Source organism: Schistocerca cancellata, chromosome 2, assembly GCF_023864275.1.
Source record: "Schistocerca cancellata isolate TAMUIC-IGC-003103 chromosome 2, iqSchCanc2.1, whole genome shotgun sequence".
Classification (NCBI taxonomy): domain Eukaryota; kingdom Metazoa; phylum Arthropoda; class Insecta; order Orthoptera; family Acrididae; genus Schistocerca; species Schistocerca cancellata.
Window position 1 is genome coordinate 912,667,622 of NC_064627.1, and position 26,190 is coordinate 912,693,811.

A 26,190-nucleotide genomic window follows, 5' to 3' on the forward strand; every position below is an offset into this window, starting at 1 on the left:
GCGCCAGCACAGCAAACCCTAGTTCTATGAAAAATACAGTCGACATTTGATTCTGCTCAAACAGTCGTTCCGTGACTACTTGGGACAAGACTGGAGACACATGGGAGAAATCTGATTCGTCAATGGTGACCAAATACTCAAAGAACTCCACTGCATCTGCACTATACTGTTGCACAAACTGTTAGGATATCTCCACACACTTCTGTTTGGCACAATGGTGAGGGAATGGGGCAACCATTGTGCACACACCATCTTCATCTTCAAATCCTCATGTATGATAGTGTGGAGGGTTCTCACAGATAGATCTGTTGCTTTCTCTAGTTCATCAAACGTAACTGAGCTGTGCCCCATTAGCAAGTCATTGACATGCTGGACATTGTTTGGTTTGCGTGCAGTTGCTGAATACCCAGTGTATTTGCTTTTTTCAGCATAGACCCTGCCATCTCTGAGCTCTGATACCCAACAAAACACGAGTTTGTGGCTTGGTGCTGTTTCCCACATAAGACGACTAACCTCTTGTGAAGGTCTGAAGCAGTTGCTCCAGCCCTCTAGAGAAGCCACACTGTCCACTGTTGCCCATAATTGTCTAATTACATGTCTTATTCATGTCCTCCACTTTCCTCACGAGCCGAATCACATGCTGCTGCAATATGCCACCTATGGAAAACAAGACCACCATCTAGTGTAAGTAGACAGTATACAGTCTACTTTCGCACTAGTTTGCAGGAGTTATAGGGGGAGTGAGCTAAATACTTCAAGAAGAGCATCCCAAAAATTCGGAAACTGTCTTTTTACTGGGGCATAATCAGCATGGAAGGTTCTCCGAGAACGAGAAGATAAATATCATGAAAAAAGAAAACACCATTGTGCACTAGCTCTCTAAAATTTCAGTAAACCTAAAATAATTAAGAAAATTTACACTAGCCTAGCCGGATGCTGAAATCATTCACATTTTTGATGAATTTATCACTGTTGTACGACGAAGTGGAGAAACAACTGGAAATTTACCAACAAATAATGAAAATGATACCAAACACATTACTATACTTGTTATACTATTAATAGCTACAATTCCCATAATAATGCTCAAAGAATAGAGCCAAGAATCCCTCTTATACAGCCCTCAATGCAGTTAACTTCTTGTGACAGAAGATAATTTGTCTATAGTACTATCTGTGCAGGGTCTCGATAAGAGATTGAATGTTATCTTCTAACACTAAAAATGACTATAATTATTTTAGTTTCCTGAACGGAGGTCATTGTGAGCTTTAGGTCCTTCACAATTTAGCTTGCGAATTCACTACTCTGACATTTACATGCATTACAGCCAAAGGAACATCAATCTTCAACAACACTTATCATTTATTGAGCAACAAAAATGCACAACTTACACGAATTCTGAAACTATGTCACATGATTCCACACAAGCACTTACAGTTTAAATCTTTCCATGAGATTTCTTAAAACAATACTGACCATCTCAAGCGCACAATCCTGGAAAATTTTAAGCAAATCTGGTTTACAGTGTCACCAATAACTTTTATCAAAAGAGAGATGCAGAGAGGACTAACCAAAAAAAACAGACATCCCATATCATTAATTAAAAAAACACAAATGTGGACAAAATACTCAGATATATAAAAAAACTCAATGGATGATTTCTACAAAGAAAGAATGGTACTGCTGAAGCACAACATAAAAACAAGAATCCAATTCTGTGCTATTAGTTTCAACATTACATCAAATTAGAATAAATGTGACCTGAAAATATCTAAATCTGAACCTTGGCACAAGACTACCCCTCAGACATATTTACAATAACTAGTTCAGAAACAGGAGCACTGAAAAAAAATAAAATCTGCAACTGACCATTTTTTGAATATCCACTTTCAAACTAAGTTTGCTGTTTCTTATTACTATGACATTAAGATGTTTCTTTGTACAGAGTGTAAAAGACTAAAGATTTTATTTCATTTATTTACAATAATACAAAACACAATATATTTTAAATGTCTGATATAAATATTGCTAATCAGTACTCACATAAAAAAGATATGCTAGCTTTGCAACAGTGACAATGACAATAGCACAATTCTCAACAAGCACATATGAAAACATAATTAAACATATTGCTGATTACTCTAGCTGTGAACTGCTAGATCTGTATGAAAGTGGAGACCATTCACAGATAACTGCACTTCCAGTCTGAAGAAACACTAGGCAGATTCAATAATATGAACCAATAGCTAATCTACCGAGTCCCTTAGCTAACACAATATTAATGAATAATGCTCCCAGTACACAAGCCATGCAGTGTGGCAACAGGCTAACACAGATGCTGAAAAAAGGTAGTAAAGCAGCACAGCTCCTAACATAAGAACAAGTACATGGTGGTTTCCTAAAATATACCTCTTTCAATCTTAATTATCCTTCAACTTTAAAGTTTTTGATGAAATTATTTGCCAGTATTTCCTAAATGACTTCTCAATGTCTCTTGTTTGTCCTTTTGGAAATCTAAAATCTATGTGATCAGCACTTTTTAGAACACGAACACACACACACACACACACACACACACACACACACCTTTTGGTGCCTATATCAATTAAACATTACATTACAGAGAATCCTGCAATATCTACTTTTACTTCTGAGTTCTCTCTCTCTCTCTCTCTCTCTCTCTCTCTCTCTCTCTCTCTCTCTCTCTGTGTGTGTGTGTGTGTGTGTGTGTGTGTGTGTGTGTGTGTGTGTGTGTGAGAGAGAGAGAGAGAGAGAGAGAGAGAGAGAGAGAAGCAGCATTTCTTGAAATGTAAGGCACCTATTAAAATCCAAATTCGAGCTGCTTTGTTTCTATGTAAGAAGGCATAGAACATGCTAATAATAAGTGGTATGAATGTAACTGTAATAAGCTTGATATTTAATGTCTCTGTATTTACTAACTGCAAGCTTCTGAATGCCACAAGGAAACCTTTCCGAAAACTGTTTCCACCCTTTCTTATGTTCTTCACCTCTCATTAAATAGCAAATTACACTTAAATATAAAATTCCATTCTTATACTGCAATAATGGGAACTTAATGTGTACTTCACTGAAAATAACTGAAGCATTATGCCAGTTTGCACATCTCATTCTTTTTTATTAATGTGCTGAACATATCAGAAAAATCTCATCTTCACATTTTTTAACACAAGCTACACTATAAATAACTACATTTTTACATTTCCCCTTTTTTTCCCTGATAGGTCATTTACGAAAAATATCACAGCCATACCTTCCTCACAATTTTTACATTAATGATTAATTACAGGGACAACTGTATTTCTCCTTTCTTCCTCATTTCAAAGCTGTCTTCAATTCCACAAAAAAGGATATTATATATTATTTCACAAAAAGTAAATAGAATGTTCCACATGAGGCAGTCCTTGAGCAAAATAACAATATTACAAAGAACTACTGATGAAAGAAATATTGGGATAGTCAACATGACGAAAACAAAACAAATTAATATCTGTCATATTACAGAATGTAATCAAATGAGGAAGGCGGTCTGGTCTGTTGACGGAAATATGGAATGAGCATTGATAGGGCAATGTTTTCAGTTTGCCTGTGCTGAGTAAGAGGGAATTTACGACATTTGATTTTGTTTTTAACTGTTGCACTTGATACTGTTGGAGTTTAGATTCAAAGAAAAATGTTATCAAAATGTGACATATTACTATGTTTCAGAGACAGAAATAGTACAAAATGAGTAACTACAACATTTAGAAATTAACTCTGATCTCTGAAAAATGCACACCATTCTGAGACTTGATTAGGAGAGAGCAAGGGATCAGAAGGGGAGAGGAAAAGGGGGGGGGGGGCGAGAGACTGAAGGAAAGGAAAAGCAAAGGATGGAGGTGAAGTCTGTAGGCATACTGTTGCCAAAGACAGACAAGATTTGGCAAAGCACAGTTGGCATTTTATCTTGTCCCATTCTTTTAACCAAGAAAGACTCAAATATTTAACAAAGCAAAAATAAGAATGGATAACTAAGACAAAAACAAATATTTTACTATAGACCAAGTTATTGGACCACATACTTCAAGAACTTTTGAAAAGGTTTTATCTAGTAGTACAAATAACAAATACCCACTCTCAATCTGAGTACGGGTATAATTCTACAAACATTCCTCTGAATATTTCTCAGTTAATTATAAAATAACCCTAATGCAGCAACAAAAATGGAGCCAGTTTCAAATATTTTGCTACATAAAAAAAAGGGGGACAAATGTGTCATGTGCACATAGTAATGTAGCAATAATCACTAGTAAATCAACCACATCTTTGACAACGAAATACCCAGGTTAGAAAAAATTGGAAATTATTTCTGTAAGTGCCACTTTGTGTGTGAAATTCCTTTTATGGCACAATGACAAAAAATTGTCACTTTCTCAATAGCATTCTTTAGAAGTGATAAATGTCACCACAGTAACGCAAAATTATTAATTACACCTTTTAACTAAGGCAGGACACAATTAATACCATCTCAAATGTTGAGCAAATATGTGCTCAGGTGAATTCAATACAATCCCCACATTGAAGGCTGCGAAACAGATATAACATGAAAGTCCGTCAATGGCTAAATTGTTAACAATTTCAAAAGCCCTCATATATGTTCTTCAAAAAGGTAACTCCTGCTTGAAGAATGGCTCATGGAAACACACAACTGTACAGGCAATATGTTAAGGATAGCTCACTGAAAGATATAACTGCAGAGGCAATGTGGCAGTATGGTTCTCCACACTAAAAAACAATCTTGACCATTATTCATCCTGTGGTAATATAATTACTGTAAGTGCCATGAGTAAATAAGCCGAAAAAACACCCATATCCTAAGATCAATAACCAACACTTCACCTGAAATATTAATGATAAAACGGCACACGTCATTTTTACAACAGAATCATATAAACTGTATGACAACATAGTAGGGAAATACAGAGAGAGAGAGAGAGAGAGAGAGAGAGAGAGAGAGAGAGGCGTCAAGTGTGAATCTGCCCAATTCAGTTAATTTTTTTATCATGTTACAATTATTTCAATATGGCATCCTTTAGATACATTCCCATAAAACGACAAAAAATAAAATTCAGTAATAGTTATGGCAAAAATCAGTATTTGCTACAAAAGATAATCTCAAGAGCTGAAGAATTAATGAATTTTTATGGAAATAGTAAATGAAAATACGCAGTGCAACTGAAAGGCATTACTAGTTCGGTTATACTGAACAATAATCTGAAAGCTACACAATATCTTGTTACTGTACAGACATTACCCTTTCAAGATTACAAAAGACTATACCGCAATGCTGTAAAAAAATCTAAAATTGTCATACGCATATCAGACAAGAACTGTACAAAATTTCCAGGCAGCAACTTTTGTCATTTGTGTCTTTCAGGGGCTTGCATTCATGCTCTTTATCATAGATGAATAGTTTCCACTCCTGATTCAACACCACTAATGCCACAGCAAATATATTTCTTTTAAATTTTTACAGCTTGATGTTTAAATTATATCGCCGAGTAAAACAGACTGAAAAACTTCAAGTACAGGGTAAAATAAGAATATCTCATTATTACCTGAAAACTGAACATTTAAGTCCTGAGACAACTCCTGTTCTCATTGAGCACCCACATGGAGTGAAAAAATGAAATCCTCGATCATGCAAACACACATTTCTTTTGAAATATGATTACACACACACACAAACACGATGGACTTGTTGGACCTGTTCACGATACAGCTGGCTTCAATGTAAAGGACAACTTGGGTCGTGAATTGTTCTTCCCCAAAATTTTCTTCTGCTCTTCCTTAATTCGTTTTTCTTGCTCTTTTCTCAGCCTTTGGCGTTCCTCTTCCATCTTTCTCTGTTCCTCAACCATAGCCAAGCGCTCTTCTGCCTGTGAGTTAAAGTTTTACGAAATATATTTAACACACACAAACATATTTTGTTAGACATTGGTCTTTTATAAGCTAAGCTTTGCCATCCAAAGGAAACTCCTATATGAACCATTAATTTGTTCACAGTAATTCTTATATACTATCTGAAATCTGTAACGAACACTAGCAACATTTACACGCAGGAGCGCGGATGGGCGGGCGCACGCACGCACACAATTTTGTTAAAAGACCTGAGTCCTTCATTGTTGGGGAAGATGGGGGAGGGAGAGGGCATGGGAATCTTCCACAATGATAAAGAAGAACATGTACATACCCAGAAGTGATGGCCGAAAGGATACTGATTCGAAATTCGGAGGGAGGCTACAGGAAATGTATAAAAAGTAACAGCACTTACAAGACAGGTTTAAATTGCAAAGAACTTCCAAAAACATGCTGTAGGTGATTGTTAAATCATAGGTAAGAACAAGAACTTAATTTAAAGTAAATAAACACGAAAAAAGTATCTGATCATTTGCCTAATATGATAAAATGCCTGATATGTTGCAAAACAAATTTTAAGGCTAATTACACATCATTTCTTCATTACAGCTTTTATTCCAAGGACAAACATTGAATTAATAACTGGCTGTTTGTGTAACATATAAGAAAGCAATGTTTACTTTGTTGTTAGCTCTGTGTTTCACATGACTAATGACACAGACTAATATGTTCATTTTTATTACATTTAAGCCACAATGCTATTTAGTATTCTGTAATTAACCCCTTTGTAGGCACATACACAAATTATGTTTACACAGCCTATAAACTGACTCATTCCATACGATTTTGACACTTCAAACACAAGATCACAGCTTCATAGAGTGAATAAATGATAAATGTATAGCAACGACACACATACACATGGGGCACCAGTAAGAAGTGCTCGCTGCAATGGACAGTGTGCATTTACAGTCTCAGGACTGACTGAAAACAAAGAAGTGACAATTAACAGCTGTCCACTGTAGTGGACACGATGTGGCCCAGGATTAACCATAATTAGGTGAAGGTTAACATTAAGAGGCTGCTCAAGGGGAGAAAATAATGAGAGTATGTGGGGAGGGAGGCAATCACTAGGCAGTATTCACAGTTGTCCGTAACATTGCTAAGCTACATTCTAAACACACTACAAAGTATATTTGCACAATAAGGAGCACTGGTATGAACACCACAACTCTCAGGAGCGTGCTATGTTTTGGAAAAGAATACAGCACAAATGATATTCTTGTATCACTGATTACCACTATCCAACTTCTGAGTCAGAGCAAATGATACCTTGCAAATGTTCACCTAAGTGATTAACGCAACAAACATGAAAACGATAGATTGCTACTTACCACAAAAAGTATGCATTAAGTGGCAGACAGTCACACTGAAAGAAGACTGCTACATATTTATCAGATGTAGACAAAACACACCCACACAGCCAAGGCCATCCTTGGACTTTAATGCCCGACTGTCTCTGAAGCAACCAGCGAACACTGCTGGGAGTACAGAAGACGCATAAGACAGGAGAAGGGGAGGGGAGGGGAGGGCTAGCAGCACAAGGGCTGAGAAAGATGCCAAGGCTGTCAGGGAAGCATGCAGAGACATATGAGGGAAGGATAACAGGTGCAGCATCAGGAGGCTGTTGAGGGCACAATAGGAGAAGAGGAAAGTAGAGAAGGGGAAAGGACTGTGCAGGTGCAGTGGCAGCACAGAAGGCTGGAGTGGGAGCAGAGAAGGGGATGGGCAGGTGGAGAAAAAGGAAAAGCGCAGGTGGAGGTGATGGGGGTTATGAGAATGAAGGGTACATTGTAGGGAAAGCACAAATCAGAAAAACTTATGCTGGTGGGAAAGATGCACATGGAACACATTGTGAAACAACCTTTGAAGTCAAGCATGTAGTGTTGGCTGGAATGCTCCAGCTGTGTCTTTGCCACAATTTGGCAGTGACCACTCATGCAGACAGACAGCTTGTTAGTGGTCATGCTCATGCAGAAGGCTAAGTTGGTTGATCACATGGCTGCTATCACAGGTGGACCTGTCTTTGATGGGGGCACAAAAAGTCTGACAAGAATGGAGTAGGTGGTAGTGGGCAGATGTATGGGACAAGCATTGCATCTAGGTCTACTGTAAGAATATACACCAGGTCGCAAGGGTCAGCAACAGTAGTGTAATAAGGATAGACAAGGATTTGTATGGACTCAGTGGGCCACCTTCCTCTATGATGACCTCCATCTCAAGGATGGATTTACTAGTACCTCCGACCACATCAAACCTACCAACTGACAATGATATGTCCACTTTAACAGCTGCCACCTATTTCACCCCTCGTGACTCGGTAACACCCACAACTAAGGCAACAAAATAGGTTCTCTGCTAGAGTTTCTACCACCTCTTGTCATACCCTGAAATGATAAATACCCTTCCATCCTTCCCACAGATATATTCCACTATTCACCCAACCTATGCAATATCCTCGTTCATCCTTATTCCACCCGTTCCCAACCCAGTTCCCCATCTCATATCCCCACAATATGTTCTACCAAGAGTCTCACTGAGGTCTTCACAGCCTGTAATTACTCTCCCAACCTTGTACAGAAACAGATCTCCCATGCCTTATCTCTCCACTTACCCACAATCTCCTAGAGTCCCTCCATGGGCCACAGAGAAGAATTCAGTACCACAAAGGACTGGAGCAACTGAATCACACACTCTGCCAGGGTTTCGACTACCTCTTGTAGTGGCCTGAAATGAGAAATGTCCTACCCACTGTCCTTCCCACACCTACTACAATGCTATTTCGCCACCCATTGAACCTACACAGTATCCTCGTCCATCCCTACACAACCCCTGCTCCCAACCACTTGCCTCATGGCTCATACCCATGTAATAGACTGAGATGCATGACCTGACCCATACATCTTCCCACCACCACATACTCCAGACCAGTTACAAGCATCACCTATCCTGTCGGAGTAAGGGTTACCTGTGAAACCAATCATGTGATCTACAAGCCAAGCTTCAACGACTATGCTGTATTCTATGTGACCATGACAACCAACAAGCTGGCTGTCTGCATGCATGGCCACCAACAAACTGTCGCCAAGAAACAGCTAGACCACACAGTTGCTGAGCACACTGCCCAAGACAAGATACTTTATTTTAATGACTGCTGAACTGTGGAGATGGGAACTCTCCCTGCAGTATATCCTATGTTCCCGTAACTTTCCTGGTCTCAACGTTCGTTAGTCATTGTCCTACACTCACCTATCCCCTTATCTGTTCCCATTACAGCACTACACAATCCTATTATTCCACGAACACATCCACAGTCTTTTTACTTATCTCTTTTCCGCTGTCCCTCCCCACCCTCCGTCTAACGTCCGACTGCACCTTGCTGCCCTACCCTCTCTCCACCTCATCCCTGTATGCTCCAACATGCACTACTTCACCATCACCCACCCCTACACTGCTATCCCTCCCCCTCCTCTCTCAGCCTCCTCTTTACTCCACCATCTGGTTGCTTCTCTCAACATGTGCCACTGCTTGCAGTCTGGCCACAGCAGTCGTGTGTGTGTGTGTGTGTGTGTGTGTGTGTGTGTGTGTGTGTGTGTGTGTGTGTGTTGTGGGGAGGGGGGTCTAATTCTGATAAAGGCCTTTTTGGTCGAAAGCTTATTTGTTATGACAATATTTTTGTTGTGCTTATCTGCAACTGAACATCTCTGCTATATGGTGAGTAGCAATCTATCTTTTTCATAATATTGCCATTATCCCTACAACAGACCTAGATGCAAGACCTGTCCCATACATCCTCCCAGTACCATCTTCTCTAATCCTGTCACAGGTATATCTTACACCATCAAAGGCAGGGCCACCTGAGAAAGCAGTCATATGATCTACAAACTTAGCTGCAACCACTTTGCCGCATCTTATGCAGGCATGGTCACTAAAAAGCTGTCTGTCCACATGAACAGCCAACGTCAAACAGTGGCCAAAAGAGAGCTGAACCAGCCAGTTGCTGAGCCTGCTGCCCAACATGATTGCTTCAAAGTCTGTGTCATCTGGATCCTTCCCACCAACATCAGCTTTTCTGATGCCCCTTCGTGCAAAGTATCCCTCTTTCCCATAAACCCCCTGGCATCAACCTTTGCTAGTCTCTGTCCTCTACCTGTCTATCCCTTTCCCTGCTCCCACTCTAGCACTAAACACGCCTTCTAGCCTGTCACTGCACCTGCACAGTTCTTTCCGTTTCTCAATTTCATTGTTCATCCCCTCTAGCACAGCCTCCTGATGCTGTACCTAGCAGCCCACTATAATACCCACTATCCTTCCCCACACCTCTTCTATAGCCTATAGGATTTAGTCTGATAGCTAAATAAATCCAGCAGTCTTTTTCAATGTGCCTGTCAACTTTTCAACGCATCCTCTTTGTGGTGAGAAGCAATCCATCCTTTTAATATTGTTGTTATTCTACACAGATTTTCCATTTTTCAGAACACACTTACCTTTCTTAATGAAAAAACACAGAGGCTGCACCATATTTCCAGCCAACTTTCTAAATCAGCTAGTACAAGCACACTGGCAGATTACTTATCATAACAACACGAAATTATATCAAGTAGGCCTTAGAGGGTTGAGATGAGGTCTCCCAAAGGACTCAGTTTTTATGACCTGAAACATCTGCAGTAGTCCAGCAAACTATTTCCCAACCAAAGGCAGCCTGGCCCACAGTTATAGATACCTTACTAAGCTAACAAGAATCCTATTACCAGAAGCAGAGGACAATTTATACTTCTCCTGCACATCACTATTCTAACAACATATCTGACAGCCATCCTTATGCTTACCATCAAGTAACAGAACAGCTCATTATATTATCCTATTCATTAAGCTACGAAAGCATTTATAAATAGGAAGAAATAATCTTCCTGTTGCATACAGTATGGAGGAATTGCTAACATTATTACACAACCCTCAACTGGAGCTCAGTCCCAGCTGGATGAAGGTACAGTAAGAAACTAAGAGAAATTAAATGGTACATGAGGAGGTCTCTCATGATGGAGAAATTAGTCATTGCAGAATCCCTGTTACCAAGTTCCTATGAAGACCCAGAGCTTTCGCTAGGGAACTGTGGAATAAAGAATAGCAAGTGTTTATGTGAAATAACCTTCGCCGTTCCTTGCTAGTTAAACTAATGTGGCCTTTATTGAAGGAGTGCAAGATATTCAGAATCTCATACATGTTTTTATTAATATGGCAGTACTAGTAAAATGTGAACGATTTCACACAATATTTCATACAAGTTTTAATTTATTTGTATGATGGCATTATTAGTTATCAATGTAATAATGCTACCTGCAGCAGACTCAGATGCCAAAAAAATAATAACAACAAAAGATCTTAGATGAGACTTAGAGAACCCAATGTCCACAAACTGTCATCCTTTATTCAGGGCACTAAGGCTTCTAGACAACTTCAAATCTATACCCTTTGCACTCTCAATTAACACTCTTCTTGTTTATAGCAATTACTTTACTTTTGAGAAAGAAAATTACAAAAACCTCAATGGTAGCTATGAGAACAACAATGGCTGGCTTCCATCTACGTCATAGGAAGAGATCTGAAACTTATCTTTTGTAATGAAGGCAAATTCTGCCTTAAAATGCAAAATTACATACCAAATTTATATCATAGCAATTTGTATCCCAATGATTTTATTGGAGATAGGTTTATTTTCTGCACATAAATATCAAAAAATTAACCAATTTTCAGGTACAGGTATTGTACATCATCTGACAAAGCCCCATTTCAAAACAGAAAGCACACAAGAACATTTTTGCAAAATAAAGAGCACACATGTGCACAACACAATGATTTATCAGTGGCTCATAGGTTATGGCCTGGCACCACATGAATTGTGGGCAATTAAATGGTCTCTATTAGATACATACATGCTATGTACAGCAAAATCGATCTCTGCCATATTACCTACAACAAAGGAACACTTACATCAGTCCCCTAGCTAAAGTTTCTAGAGGCTGGAAAACAGAATTGGTCAATGTATTTTGATACCTATCAATTCAGTTGCTTTCATCAGGGGCTATGCCAAATCTTCTTCTGTAGTACAACCAGAGGTAATTTCAGTTCCACTTCTATTCTAAGCCTCTTGTTCGTCCTGACTGGTAAGTCTCCCCTGACCACAGGTTCTAGGTGACTTTCTGAGATCTACCCCCTGTCCTAAACCTCTCCAGTCCGTTTCCTTCACCTCTCTTCCTTCCCCTTCAACCCTTCTGCCGGAAGGAGGAGCTACTGGCTTCAAAGGCTTGCAGACGTAATACCTTTTTATATATGAATAGTCTCCTGCTGCCATTTAATAAGAAGATTTTTTTAATTGATTGTCAAAATTGATAATTTTTCATTGTTATAATTTCTAATTTCATTGTTATAATTTCTAATGTCATTCCTCACTTGAAGTTTTCATACACAGATTTCTTGACTGGGAGACTACTTACAACGCAATACACTTATAAAAAATTCAAAACTAGCAAGTATTGTGATTTGCCTATGTACTACTACTACAACAAACAAAAGACTTGAAGCAAAAATAACAGAAACTAATTGAACTGATGTGGCATGCATGTTACAATCAATTCTTATTTTGATATCTTTGGTGTTGTCCTATCTTCACTACCTTGCCTCCTTGGCTGATTTTGCTTTTGAAATATGTGAAGGAAGGAGTGAGCAGCAAGCACTTTGACAGTGGGCAGTGATCATGTTTGTGGGAGTGAACATGTAAAGATTACACTGTGTTGATGGACGTTAAGTGATGCATGTGGAAGCTTGCTGGCTTTCTGGACCGAGTTGCAGCTGTGTGGTGTTAGTTGGCTGCCTTATGCTAGAGGACAGACAGTTCTGCACAACTCAGCAGGGACTGCTAACTCAATCCGAAGTGTTCTTCTGCTCTTATCATTCATGGAAGTAAAGCTGTAACTCGGAATATTGGCTGAGCGTTCCCAGCCACAACAGCTCATTGGCATTGTATTGCTGCCCACGTCCGCCTTTTGCAGTTATAACTGACTGAAATCAGTATTTTAAACATAGCTGCACAACAGCAATGATTCCACGTAATAAAATTATAAACTGAAATCAATTAGCAATTAAGCTAAATCACTTTTGTACGGTTTGAGTTTCAAGTTGTTACGGTTATCAAACCATGGTCTCTACCCTAGCTTATTTAGGGGGAATATTTTATATTATAGGCTAGTCTATTTTTGTTGAACTGTGATCAGAAATTTGTTTTAATCACTGAGCTGTATGGTTATTTTTCCTCACTTATTCCAAGGAGCTTTAAATTATTCTTTACTGTCGAAAGTTACTTGTGCATATTTATTGTTATTCTCACTGATAGTTTTAAAATAAGTGTAAGAAAGTTATCATTCACTTACAAGCACAGCAGTTCAAAATAATTTTCTCCTTGTTTGTGGAGATCTATAAATTCTTGCTGGCTAACCTTATGTATATGCGGGTTATGATGTGTCACTTGGTTATGCGTTCATCTGTCCAGTGAATCATACCTACTATCATACACATAGAAACTAACTGGTGATTTGTGTATTTTAGAGAGTTCAACTGTAATTTGGTTTGTGGCTGTTTTGGCTAGGGGTTTGTGTGGGTGTCCTAGTTGGGCTGTCTGTTGTCCCACTCTGGCAGGTCCGTTGCATAGGTGGATGCACTGTTAAGTGCGGCCATATTAAGTTATGTTATTCACTTTTATTGCTTTCTTATTGTAGTCTTAAGGTTTTGCTTGAGTATCGACTGCTGTAACTACTGTAATTTTGTTTTGATGCTCGGCAGGCGCCCGATTTTAAATTCTCACTTTGATCTACGGCCTTGTCCTGAAGGTAAAGGTAGTTTTGATCAACAGGAAACAGTTATCTAATTCCTGGTTCTTGTATGAATTTGTTTTACTGTTTAAATTAAAACTATTGCCTGATTTTTTAAACTCTTCCATACTTGCCACTGTTAACACAAGAATTGTACTACACTTGAATGTTCGGTGTAGTTATATTAATTAACAATAATTGTAATAATAAAATGTCATAGTAAATGACGTTCAATTAAACCATCTTGGCCAGCCCTTCCACAATTCCTGCTTCTCAGACACAAACACTGCTGATTCCTGGTGAGGTGTTAATTACTACTGATAGTTGTATGTTCTGGTTTGCAAGCCTCTCTAGGAAAGTGGTACCATAACGGTCTCACTAATTCCTTCCTTGTTTAAAGTAACAAGATGATATCACAAAGCAGTCTGGTATAATTTTAATTAGTTGGTGCTTTAAAATCCTGCATTGCAGATGTGATTTAATGTTACCATGTGAAAACTGAGTGGGCACTTCAAAGATGGTAGTCTAGGACTCCATCCTAGAGGCAGAAGACATGGAAGAATTTGCCTTGTAGCAAATAAAGTAGGATCTACTGCTGTCACCAAGGTAGATTCTCTCTTTTTTGCAGTCAATGAAGTGCAATTTACAGACAAAATGGACATTTTTATTAAAATTATTGTTGAAAAGGAAATTTATTCACATCACTTTGTTAGCCACCATTCTGTTATTTTTCCATTTGATTACTGATAGTGCTGCCAATGGCAGATTTGAGTTAAATGCAATATCATTTATGGTGTACTTACAGCATGCAAGGTTTGCTGGTAACTTCATCTAGTATGCCATGTGATACTGATGGCTTGGTCCACATGTTGTTTTTAGCTTAGTTAAAATCTTAATTAATTTTTCATCTACAATATCCGAAGTATATATAAGAAAAATGAACTGGATATAAAATATAACCATTTCCTGAATTGTCTTTAACACAGTCTGGATTCCAGCAGATCACATTATCTACATAGAATCTCATTCACTGTGTAATGCATTCAACAGGAAGCATGCACATTTTACACAGGCCACATCATTTTGCCCAGAGAACTGACAGGACATTGTGGGAATATACAGTTGGCAAATGAGAGAACCAAAGGTTTGTCTGATAATCAAAATGGTAGGCCTACCCAGAGCATCTGGCACATTCTGGAATGCAAGAGCAGGCGCACCACATAAATGTGTGTCAGTATTACCGTATTTACTCGAATCTAAGCCGCACTTTTTTTCCGGTTTTTGTAATCCAAAAAGCCACCTGCGGCTTAGAATCGAGTGCAAAGCAAGTGGAAGTTCTGAAAAATGATGGTAGGTGCCGCCAAAACTAACTTCTGCTGTCGAATATATGTAGCGCTACGCAGGCATGCTTTGTAGGCACAAAGATAAAAACTGGCGCCAGAACCTCCGCGTCATTAAAAAAAAAAAAAAAAAAAAAGGGTGGAAGACAAGCTTTTTTTTTCTCCGCCCCGAGTTTCGACCACTGCATTTTCATACATTATCCAACGAAGTAAATACAAATTCCGTATCTTCGAATGTAGCAGAATTTCAATGTACTACGAAAATCCGACATGCAAGACTGTTTGGGATGTTTGTCAATATGGCCAACTCTACTTTCTGAATTTTTTCCTACCTGTGAGAAGACATGGTTGCTAATAGGAACCTGATGAAATGTGAATCACATGCAGTATTCTCTTCACCATAAGAATAATACGAATATCAACATTTTGTCATGTATTCTTTCGTGTTTGCTGCTATCTCATTTAAATCCTGCCTGCCTAATAAACTACGAAACTAGAATGAGACAACAGCGAACGCGGATGAATATACATATCGTGTCATGTTTATATTCATAGTATTCTTATGCCTAATAGTGATACAGTCAGAAATGAAGCACGGCAACTGACTAGATTTTAAATGTAAGATGACTAAATTCTGTGCAGAATTTGATGTACTAAAGAAGCAGCCGCAAAGATTTTCAAACGGAGAAACATTTTCGCCTAACTCTCGTTCAGAACATGTTCTATCATATGCAGTCTATTATTTGGTTCTTGTTGATCATTATCAAAGAAAGCAACAGTGTAAGTAACAACAAATAGCAGTCTCTTGCCATTGTTTCGCTAATGAGACGATTACTCTCTCTTTTTTTTTTAATTGTAAGCGGCGGTAGCGCGCACAAAAGCAAGCCATGCCGCGAGTGGCGACAGGCCGTTAACAAGCACTATCAGAATGCGACAAACAATGCGGGACACAGTACAGTAATGCATTTCCAGCTTAGAGTGATGTAAACACCTATAACAAAGAAAACAGCACTTACCAGATCAAAGCAAAATAAGCAATCGATTCAAACCAGACGAAGCACGTGAAAAAGGAAGGGTACCTGCATAAATACGGACGGAGCGCCTGACGCATAGCAATGGCTACCTGGTAAAGCTTAACTGCTAAGCTTACGACTCGAACCAAACTACTGTAGCTGTATCGTCATTCATTCGACCGAAATTGTGTCTCATATTACACTCGACCAACTTTGTTTCAATTTGGAGGTGCGGCCTAAAACTTTATTCTCCCCTTGAATTTCGAGTCTCAAATTTCCGGTGTGGCTTAGATTCGGGAATTTTTTTTTTCCTTTTTTTCGAGTCTCATTTTACAGGTGCGGCTTAGATTCGAGTGCGGCTTAGATTCAAGTAAATACGGTATTACAAAACCAACCAATTAGAGTACTACAGTCTCGTTCATCAAAAAAAGTATGCCCATAGTTACCAATAATAACATTAAAAATTGTTCCAATAGAATATGTTTGCTTGGGTACCTAACCCAAATTTTATCACTACCATCTTTCCTGACTCGGTTTCCTTCATCTGCACCAGTTCACTATATACACATATTTCGCACATTTTGTGGAATCAGTTCTGAGGAACATACTTCACGAATAGTAGTTCATTACAGCTAATACAGCTGCTTTCTTAAATAACTTGACTCTTCTCATGGAGCTGAAGAGTGGCATAAATTCAGAAAATAGCCACTTATGAAAATCTAAGTGTACAGCAAACCCCAGTCAGTATGTTTTACAGTGCATCCCCTTGTAACAGTTATAATTAGAGTAAACTGTGTTACCTACACCAATATTTTTTGTTATATCACTGGGAATAAAGTACACATATTTTAATAAAATATAACCCAGTGTGGGGAACAACTATAACATTGTTGAAATCACTAAATTTGGCATTAGTTAGTGATAACCAGTACCACAATTACAAATAAATGTATTTGTGCTGCTGATGGACTCAAAACATTATTAACACAGAACTTTGCCAGAATAATTGCTAACATTTAAATAGACAATAAGTGTTACATCTTACCAGTTTCTTCTGGGCTTCCTCAATTTTACGATTATTTTCTGCCATAATCTGTTCTAACTCTTCACGCTTCCTTCTTTCTTCAGCCTACAAAGTAATTTTTTCATGTCAATATTGGATGGTTATATATGAGCAAACATGCAAACCGATAACTAAAGGAAAGAGTAGTTACATTAATACTATGTGATGAAATACTGAAGATTTCAAACTGTGGCACTGTGAATCTTTGAGCAAATGCTACCAAGCATTATATCAATCAGGTAAATGATTCTTTACTATTCACACGATTAAATCATTTGTTGCCTGCACACTGCATATTTTTGCAAAGATTTAATCAAGAATATTCACTGAATTGATTATACAAAAAGATTAAAAACCTCTATGATATCATCTTTTAACTATGTACATTACCTCATCCCACCCCACAATTTACTAATTATAACCCGTTAAATGTAATGTTCATAGCCCATTAAATGTAATGTTCATATCATTTAGGTAAATGATTCTTTAATATTCACACGATTAAATCATTTGTTGCTTACACAGTGCTGGATGAAACACCAGCAAATTACATGGAAAAAAGGTATCTCCAGGCATTTTCAATTGTATTAGGTCCTGCAGTGCAACCTTTATGTCACTAGAATCATTCTTGAAAGTTGTGGTATGGCACCTACTGTTGTACAGAAGATTTTATCAGAAAATTGTAAACTGGGGAACCAAAAATGACATTCTCCTGGCAAAGCAAAAAATCCAATATGGTATGTGGCAAAGCAACCAATCAAATAACTATATTTTAGATCAAAATGAAAAAACTTCCAATCAGTACTATAAATATGTTATAAAGACAGTTCATGTAAGAAGGGGTATATGTACAATGACTGAGATCAGCTATAGTGAGACTAAGTTACCAAAATCAAAAACTAATATGACTGAGTTATCTTACCCTAAAATATACAAAGGTGCAAGCTTTTGCTGTTCCCCTCTTCAGGCTATTACATTTTACAGTAGTAATGGTATCACACAGACTCTCTGTGATGTTTAAGGATGAATTGGCAACTTCAGTATTTTAAATATTTTGTCTAAGCGAATCACAGTACTTGTGTTCAAATTTAGTGCTGTATATAAGAGTTTATGTTCAACCTACAGGTTCTGTAAACCTTTTCCCTAAGATACACAACAAAATTCAAAACTGAGTTTCAAGTTTTTCTTAACAATTTGTTGTGAGTGATATGTGGGTGCAACACTGCAGCAACCATTTATAGTAGTAAAACCAACACACATTTTACGTTCTAACTCGAGCAGCTAACTGCATACTAAATAGACAGCCACCCAACATATCAAGATGTACCATGGAGGAAATTAAATATGGTAAAAGTCTATGAATGCAAGAAATCATTTCAAAACTAGTAGTTAATCTTAACACTTCATCACATTGTAAATTAAAAAGATTTACTAAAACAATCATTGTCTTAAGTGAAACTTATCTACATTTCTTATATAAACAGCTAACATAAGTAAGAAATATGCCAGTATTCATACCATGCCTCTCCAAATGCAAACAGCAATCATAGGGGAAACTATCTCATATCAGTAAGAATGCTACAGACATTTCTCAAAAAATGAGTTACATTTTTAAGGAGAAAATATGGAGATTCTTACTGCATGTGGCTTGGCATTCCATACAAAAAATCTTAATCAAGTCACAAGAGTTTCAAAAACATGATAAAACTGTTCTCCATATAGCCTAGATATCCAGAATCAATTCAGCTAATTCAGTAGGAGAGAAGACAGGTGTTTCAGTCTCTTCTGAACTTTGCAGTGCCAACAGGTAACAACACTTTGAGAATAAACCAGCATGTAACAAATTTGAACGTAAGTTTTTAATAACGTATCCTGTGAAGAAATATTGTTATGTCATGTGGATAATTTTTCTCTATCAGTTAAAATTTCACAGTAAAGTGACAAAGAGTTATTTATACAAGAGTAAAGATGAAATAGCAATTGTCTTAGTAAGACATCCAAGTCACAACATACATTTGATGTAAAGGAGATGGTGAAATAATTCTTTAAAGATAACACAAAAACAAAGCACAAAATATCAAATAAAAAAGTGTGTGCAGAAAGTGAAAAACTATAATGTCACTCAAACCATATATTACGATGTGGGCATGGCATTAGCCTTACAGAATGAGGAAAAAGGTGTAGCAAGGTATGAAATTTTATGAGCTGTGGGACAATCCTCCAGAATGTCAAATAAGAGTGCAAAGAGAACGGAAAGATGCAATTGCTATAATGCTACATGGTATGGCTGATGAATCACTGGAAAGGCAACAGCTGGAACATATCACAACATGGAGGAAGAGAAGTAAGGAAACTGAAGAAGAGAAGTAAGGAAACTAAAGAAGAGCTGCTCTACAACAGATTCAAATGAACTACATGAAGCAGAAAATTTATGATAGTTAGTTATCCTGTAAGAGCCTGAAAATTATTTACTAGGGGGTATTACATCAAAACTCAAATGGTGTAAGAAGCATCAAAATATTATTTTGTAGATTATGTTTGAAGGTTTATTAGTGTGTGTGATCAGGATAGTTCACATTGGCAAGTTTAAGTGTTTTTAACTCTGTGGAACCTCAACCGATGGTACACTGCATGTACGATATTGTATGTTCCAGATGAGATTTAGCCTCAAAACAACTGTTAATTGCAGGTAATCTAAGGTACAGAAGTGGAAGGAAGTAAGTTTTGGTTTAAAATGCCACCAATAAGGCTGTTAGATATGTAGCAGAAGACAAATTATATGCAAGTGGAGGTTGGAAGATCGGCCACGTGGCCATGCGGCCAGTTCAAAGGAAACATCCTGTCATTTTCCACATATAATTTAAGGAAACAACAGAAAAAACAAATCTAGATAGCTGAATGGGGACTGAATACCATTTGCCCTACATGTGGGACCAGTGCTTCATCCACTGGGCTACATCAATTGCTTTCAACAGAAGCAGTATTTGGCATGAGGATTAAGCAAATATTTAAAAAAATGTAGGCTTCCCTATTTACCATTAAGTTACATGTGCAACTACTGTGAAAATTGCCTATAACAAAGAAAACTCAAAGTCATAACAAAAAATGATACAATATTGGAACAAAAGCTGACTAAGCAGTTCGATCAAGGGGACCAGATACAAAATATCAATCAATCATCCTGAAGTAAGCCAAATGTACAGTTTTGACATAAAATATGGCTGCCAGCTGGTTGCCTCAAAGACTACAGGTGTGTTTATGCTGCACCCGCATAACTGATACCTCGCTGCTCACACATCATATCTCGCTGGGAGTCCTGTTTCATTTATGTTGCTGCCTCACTGCTTGCACACCACCACACAACTCGCTGGATACTTTTTACCCTGTAGCTGTTTGCATCACTAGTTGAGTGGATTATTTGCAGGTATGAAGCAAAAACTTGCATTCTATGCATCACCTGATGACACTAATACAGATTTGTTAACACCAAAAATGTGGTTACTGACAATGAGAAAGAAGAAGTAGTAGACTGTTCACACTGTAAATACTATCACCAGCTCTAACAACAGCTTAAAATTTATTCAGAACAGTTTTGGGACAGTTACGAATATCACATAAGTTTTTTTAGTTCATTTTAAATATTACAGAATCAGAATAATCAAACAATGGTAACTCTGAGTAGGAATATAAAAAATGTAGAAAAAGACAGATCGCTGCTTACCATAAAGAAGAGACATACGTTGCAGAGAGGCACAATTAAAAAACACACAAGAGAGGTATTTGCTGATGAAGGCTGTGGCCGAAAGCTTTGTGTAAATGTCTTAATTATGCCTGTCTGCAACTTAACATGTCTTCTTTACATTGTACCAGAACAGCTTAAGAACTGATGGCTTGACCCAAAATTATTAACGTAATTCCTATTGAGGAGCGATCCATAGACCTACTCATGCTGAGGTAATATTTTGTCAGTTTTTATTTCCATCTACTCCATATACTACATCTGCAAATTGCAGGTTTTTGTGCTGATATTCTAATTGGGGGAGGGGGTAAAGAAAGAAAAATAGAAGGAAGGAAATAAAATGATAAATTAGGTGGAACAGAAAAATGGCTAAAATAAAAGTGATGAATCTAGGATTATACTTCAGCTTGCACAGACACATTTAAGAAATCATTTTTTAGCACTGAATATGCAAACTAAGCAGGAGGAAACCTTAATAACTGGTACAATGAGAAACATCCTAAGCCATTCATTTCATGATAATTTGTAATGAATGTAGATGGAGATGTAGACGCAGAAATAGATACATTTTGTACGAAAAACTGTGCAATGAGGAGCAGTCAAATGTGGCACTGCCAGAGTGACCTCAAAGCAGCCAATCACAGCTCAAGTTTCAAGACAGATGGTGATAGTCACTGCTCCAAACCTAATCCAGGTAGATATACTGGCTTGGTGAGGATCATAACTAGCAGCACTGTGAACAATGATGGTGCAGGTTGAACGTTCCAGTAACACTCAGTGAGATTGTTTTATCATTGCCGCACCATGCTGGTGGGATGTGAGCAGCAAGGTGGTAGCATAAACACACCCTAGTTTAAGTCATTCACGTAACAAGCCAATAAAACTGACCGACCCTCAGAATTTTAAGTCTGGCCACCTGCACAATCTGAAACACCATAGCATGTGAAAATATCGGGAGGAAGTGCTGTCTTCAGTTTAAGGTGTTGTAGTGCTGTATATGCTTGTGGTCTAGTGATTATACTGCATAATGTAGAAGGATAGTCGCAAATTCAAGTCCATCCTTCCTTTATTTTTTAAAAATTCATTTAGGGTGATTGTGAAAAGTATGTCTGGTGAAAACCCAAATATAATGAGCTTCACCTTCTAAAAGCTTCCATAAACATTTCTGCAAAAGATCAGGACAGTTTACACTGGAGAATTTCCTTGCCATACAGTGACCACCTAATAACAACCACGAGCCACCTGGCAGTCAGTGTCCAACCACTGATCATAACATGTTGCTGCTATTACATTGGTGAGTGTAAAATTTTTTATTATTGTAGTTTGATTTTCTGTGCAAAATGATTTTGATACATCTAGTGAGTAAAGAACATTTACACAACATGCATGGGTTACCACGAGTGTATTTATTAAATATTTTTTATTTGGTGTTCTAGTATTTGTCCTGTGATTACTTATTGGTTTTTGCACGTTTCAATCTTAAGATTGTTGTTCAAGTGTTATAAAATAGAACTGAAAGTGGAATAAGGGCTAGTATTTGCGACAGTATTCTCTTTGGGTTACACAGAGAGGTGAAGGCAGCAGAGGCAGCTAAAAACATTTGTTACTGTGTGTGGGATAAGTGATATCAGACAAATCACATCAAAAAAGGATTTTCTTGTTTTGAGATTTGTTTGATAATTGACACAGATGATGAACTGGGACCATTTTACCTTTGTAAGACATTTGTTTTCAATAAGTGAAGTTTGGGAGTGGGATTATTTCATTCTCCAATTCAAAGCAAGAACAACAAATGCAGTAACTATTACTGCATTTTTGCTTGAACATCATCAGTTCGCTCATTGAGCAATCCTATACAATACTGTTACTGGTGACGAGATATGATTCCTTTATGTTAACTTCTTAAGAAGTAATTAATAGCTGAGCCCTAACTAAAGACATCACCTTGAGCAAAGGGCAATGTGAACAAACAATATTTTGCATGTGTTATATATTTATATTGCTCCAGGAATGCGTACATTGCAGCTGACATTTGTTGTCAACAATTGAGATGCCTTTCAATTGCAGTGTATAAAATACACTCCATACCTGGCTTGATGACATATTTAACTACAAAACAGTAGGTTTCTACAGGTGTGGGATTGATAAACTACCTGAGCATAGTTAGATTGTTTTAGATAATATGACAGAATATACTGTTGATGATTAATATATCACTTATGTTTATTGTTGTGTTCAGTAAACTAATGGCAAAACGTTATTAAAATATGCAGTGTCGTAATACAAATGAATTACAACTTACCACAACAATTTTATGACAAGTTTGTTTCAGTAAAATGTGAATTACCCGTTACACAAGTGTGACTAACTGACATGAATTAATTGGATATTGCACATTTTGCACTATGAAATGGTCTTTGTTTATGTGGTGTCTTGTGTCATACTGAAGTAGTATGGAAATGTGATAGCAGGAGCAGACACACAAAAAACGAAACCAGTTAATAAATTATTCAGTGAAAAGTTCATAAATAAAATTGTGTATTCACAAAAACCAACAATTATACTGATCGAAGCACAAAAAGGCATTACCTAGTATTCATATGTTTTTCACACTTAGATGCTGAGGTACTGAAAGTAGCAAGAAGGCTTGTGATGGAGAGAAGGTTTCCTATGATTTCTTTACTGATTTTTGATCTGCTTACTTGTAGCTTTGTAGGTAAGATGCTGGCCTCAATCGAAACTGGAACAGATAGTCAATGTGGCTTCACTTTGCAGTGCAAAACTTTTACCTCAAAGCTAAAGAACAACTGCAGCAATCATCTTTTCCTTATTGCACCAGTTGTGGCTATGACAGAAAAATCACAATGTGAAAGAGAAGGTTAGTTGCAGTTTCTACATGGAATGGCCTTCCTGAGCTCAAAATCATAATTTGATAACCTGACATCAAACTTTAAATGAAAATCACTCAGATCACTCAACAGAAATGAATTTAGCAGCAATGCAACTTGATAATCACAGAGTTGTCAAACCTTATTTTGCATTGCTTCCAAGTTTCAGTTATACTACTGGCAGAAAGAATGTGTTTCTACAGCCACTGCATTTCTTCAGTGGTCTCCGGAAAGTGGATCTCTAAGATGCAACTGTCAAGGACTAGAATGCCAAAAGCATAATCACTGCTAAGGACTAGAATGCCACAAGTATAATCCATGTAGTGGTAATCTGGTGTCATAAATCAATAGTGTCCAGATAGTGTCTGCAAATTTCAGAACCATCAGTCCTCCTGTGCCATCACATTACATCTAGACAACTCTCATGTGAATTTTATGGTAGCCCAGAGGCAGCATTCGTATGTAACCATCATCAAGAAATAAATTAATAACACACTGTGCCAACTGTGAGGCATTGCATAGAAATTTAGCAAAGTGCTCAGCTTGATGAACCTACTGTTAATTTGGGTTCTCTCTGTCTCAAGTTCACTGCAAGTTGGAAAGTCCTTCAAAATAGGTGCTTTTCACTTTGACACAGCATCAGCAGCAGTTATATTGTAATCATTATGAGTAGATGAGACTTCTCACTCTAAGTCTGTAAAGACAGAATGAGAGTTTTGCTTAAGGATATCTTATTCTCAATGATTTTGGTTCTTTGTTCCACACTCTCTTTTTATGTTAGCAAAAGCTGGAATCAAATTTTCACTGAGCAAATTTGCTGATTTTATTTCCTTCGTGGTTTATTTAGCCCACTTTTCCAGTCAGAGAATATGGTTTCCTCGCACAGTAGGCTTTCTTGATTATGAAATTTATGTTATTCATAGCTTATGAAATTTCTCTGAGGTTGTTCATGTTTTGCAATCAATGGTGTAGTGTTGACTTTTAATTTGTGTTTCTCTGTTTTGAGGACAGAATATTAATGACAATGTTTCTAAGCAAAATCTTTTTTAAATCTATAATAATCAAAAGATATGCTGCCTAGCCATAATGTTTACAATATAATCATGCTCTAAAATGGTGAATAAGCTTTGCTGTTTTCAATATGCTTAGACATAAAAATAATTTTAACAGTTAGTGACTTATCACATTTAATTTTCAATATGTGATTTTGAGTATTATTACTAACTATGCTTTAGTCCCTCAACTTAGAGAAATGAGAATAAAACTCACTGGAATAAAACTCATTGACTTTTACTTCTCAATGCTCATGCCTGAGATGCAACTTGTGTTCCTCACTTTTGAGCACATTCAAGAAACACATCAGCTGTGGAAACATAGTCTTCCTGCTGGTAGTATACATGAAACTTGGCTACAGTGCAGAATATGTTTTGCAACTCTATGTTCATTGAGTTACATCACGGATGGTACAGAATTATCCTGCTAAATTTACTTGTTATTTCTGCTGAATAGTCCGAGTCACCATCACTTAAAGGGGGGGGGGGGGGGGGGGGTACGATGCCAAACAGGCCGACTTTGAGCAGGGGGGGCACCACATGAAATTTTAATTTCCACTGTCTATACTTTTGCAAATAAATTTATAAAACTTTGTCAGCATGACCAGAAAGGATTCAGGATTCACATGCATAGCAGTGGAAGTTTAAAAACTTTTTTTTTTCATGTGAAATTTCATCATTTTCACACTTACTGTTGGCTGCATTTGTTGCTATAGGAACATTTTTCTTCGTAAGTAAGAGATTCTTCAATGAATTTTGCACAGCATACAAACCATACAGGTGAATGAAACTCTAGAATTTATTTAATTCAGGAAAATATGAATGAGCTGTTACATTTTAAACTTTGTGTGCAGAACAACTCAAATTTTATTGTTAACTATCTCAGTTTTACCACAGTCTTTAAAAGATTTGGAAAATTCTAGAGTTTTTCATTAAGAAGTTTGTGTTTAATATGCATACCAAGTCTGAAAGTAATAGGTTATTTATTTTGGATGTACCATGTACCTAAGTACAGAGGTTTGTGTTTCGTGGAAAATGGCCGCTAAAGTTTCTGCTTGTATGTGGCATTCTTTTAGAACTGTCCTGCACCATAAACAGGTTCTTTTTCATTTTCTAAATCATTTTTCTTCCTTTTCACATTCCTATGATGCACTACTCTTTATTTTATCACATCCAAAAATGATTTATCTGCTTTCACTACATGTGCTCTGTCTATTGCAGACAAAGCTTTGATGCAGTTCACTCCAGGCTTAA

General features: G+C 37.4%; 1 protein-coding gene across 1 annotated transcript in view; it reads right to left on the bottom strand.

Annotated features, from left to right (window-relative positions):
• Window positions 1-4,378: 4,378 nt before the first annotated feature.
• LOC126162855 (UPF0430 protein CG31712) overlaps window positions 4,379-26,190 on the bottom strand; it is an 88,252-nt gene continuing 66,440 nt past the window's right edge. The window contains exons 4-5 of the mRNA XM_049919630.1: window positions 17,240-17,323; window positions 4,379-5,936 (exon numbers count right to left, since the gene is read on the bottom strand). Of these exons, the coding sequence (XP_049775587.1) occupies window positions 5,769-5,936; window positions 17,240-17,323 (252 nt within the window). The 3' untranslated portion in view covers window positions 4,379-5,768. The remainder of the gene's footprint in view (window positions 5,937-17,239; window positions 17,324-26,190) is intronic.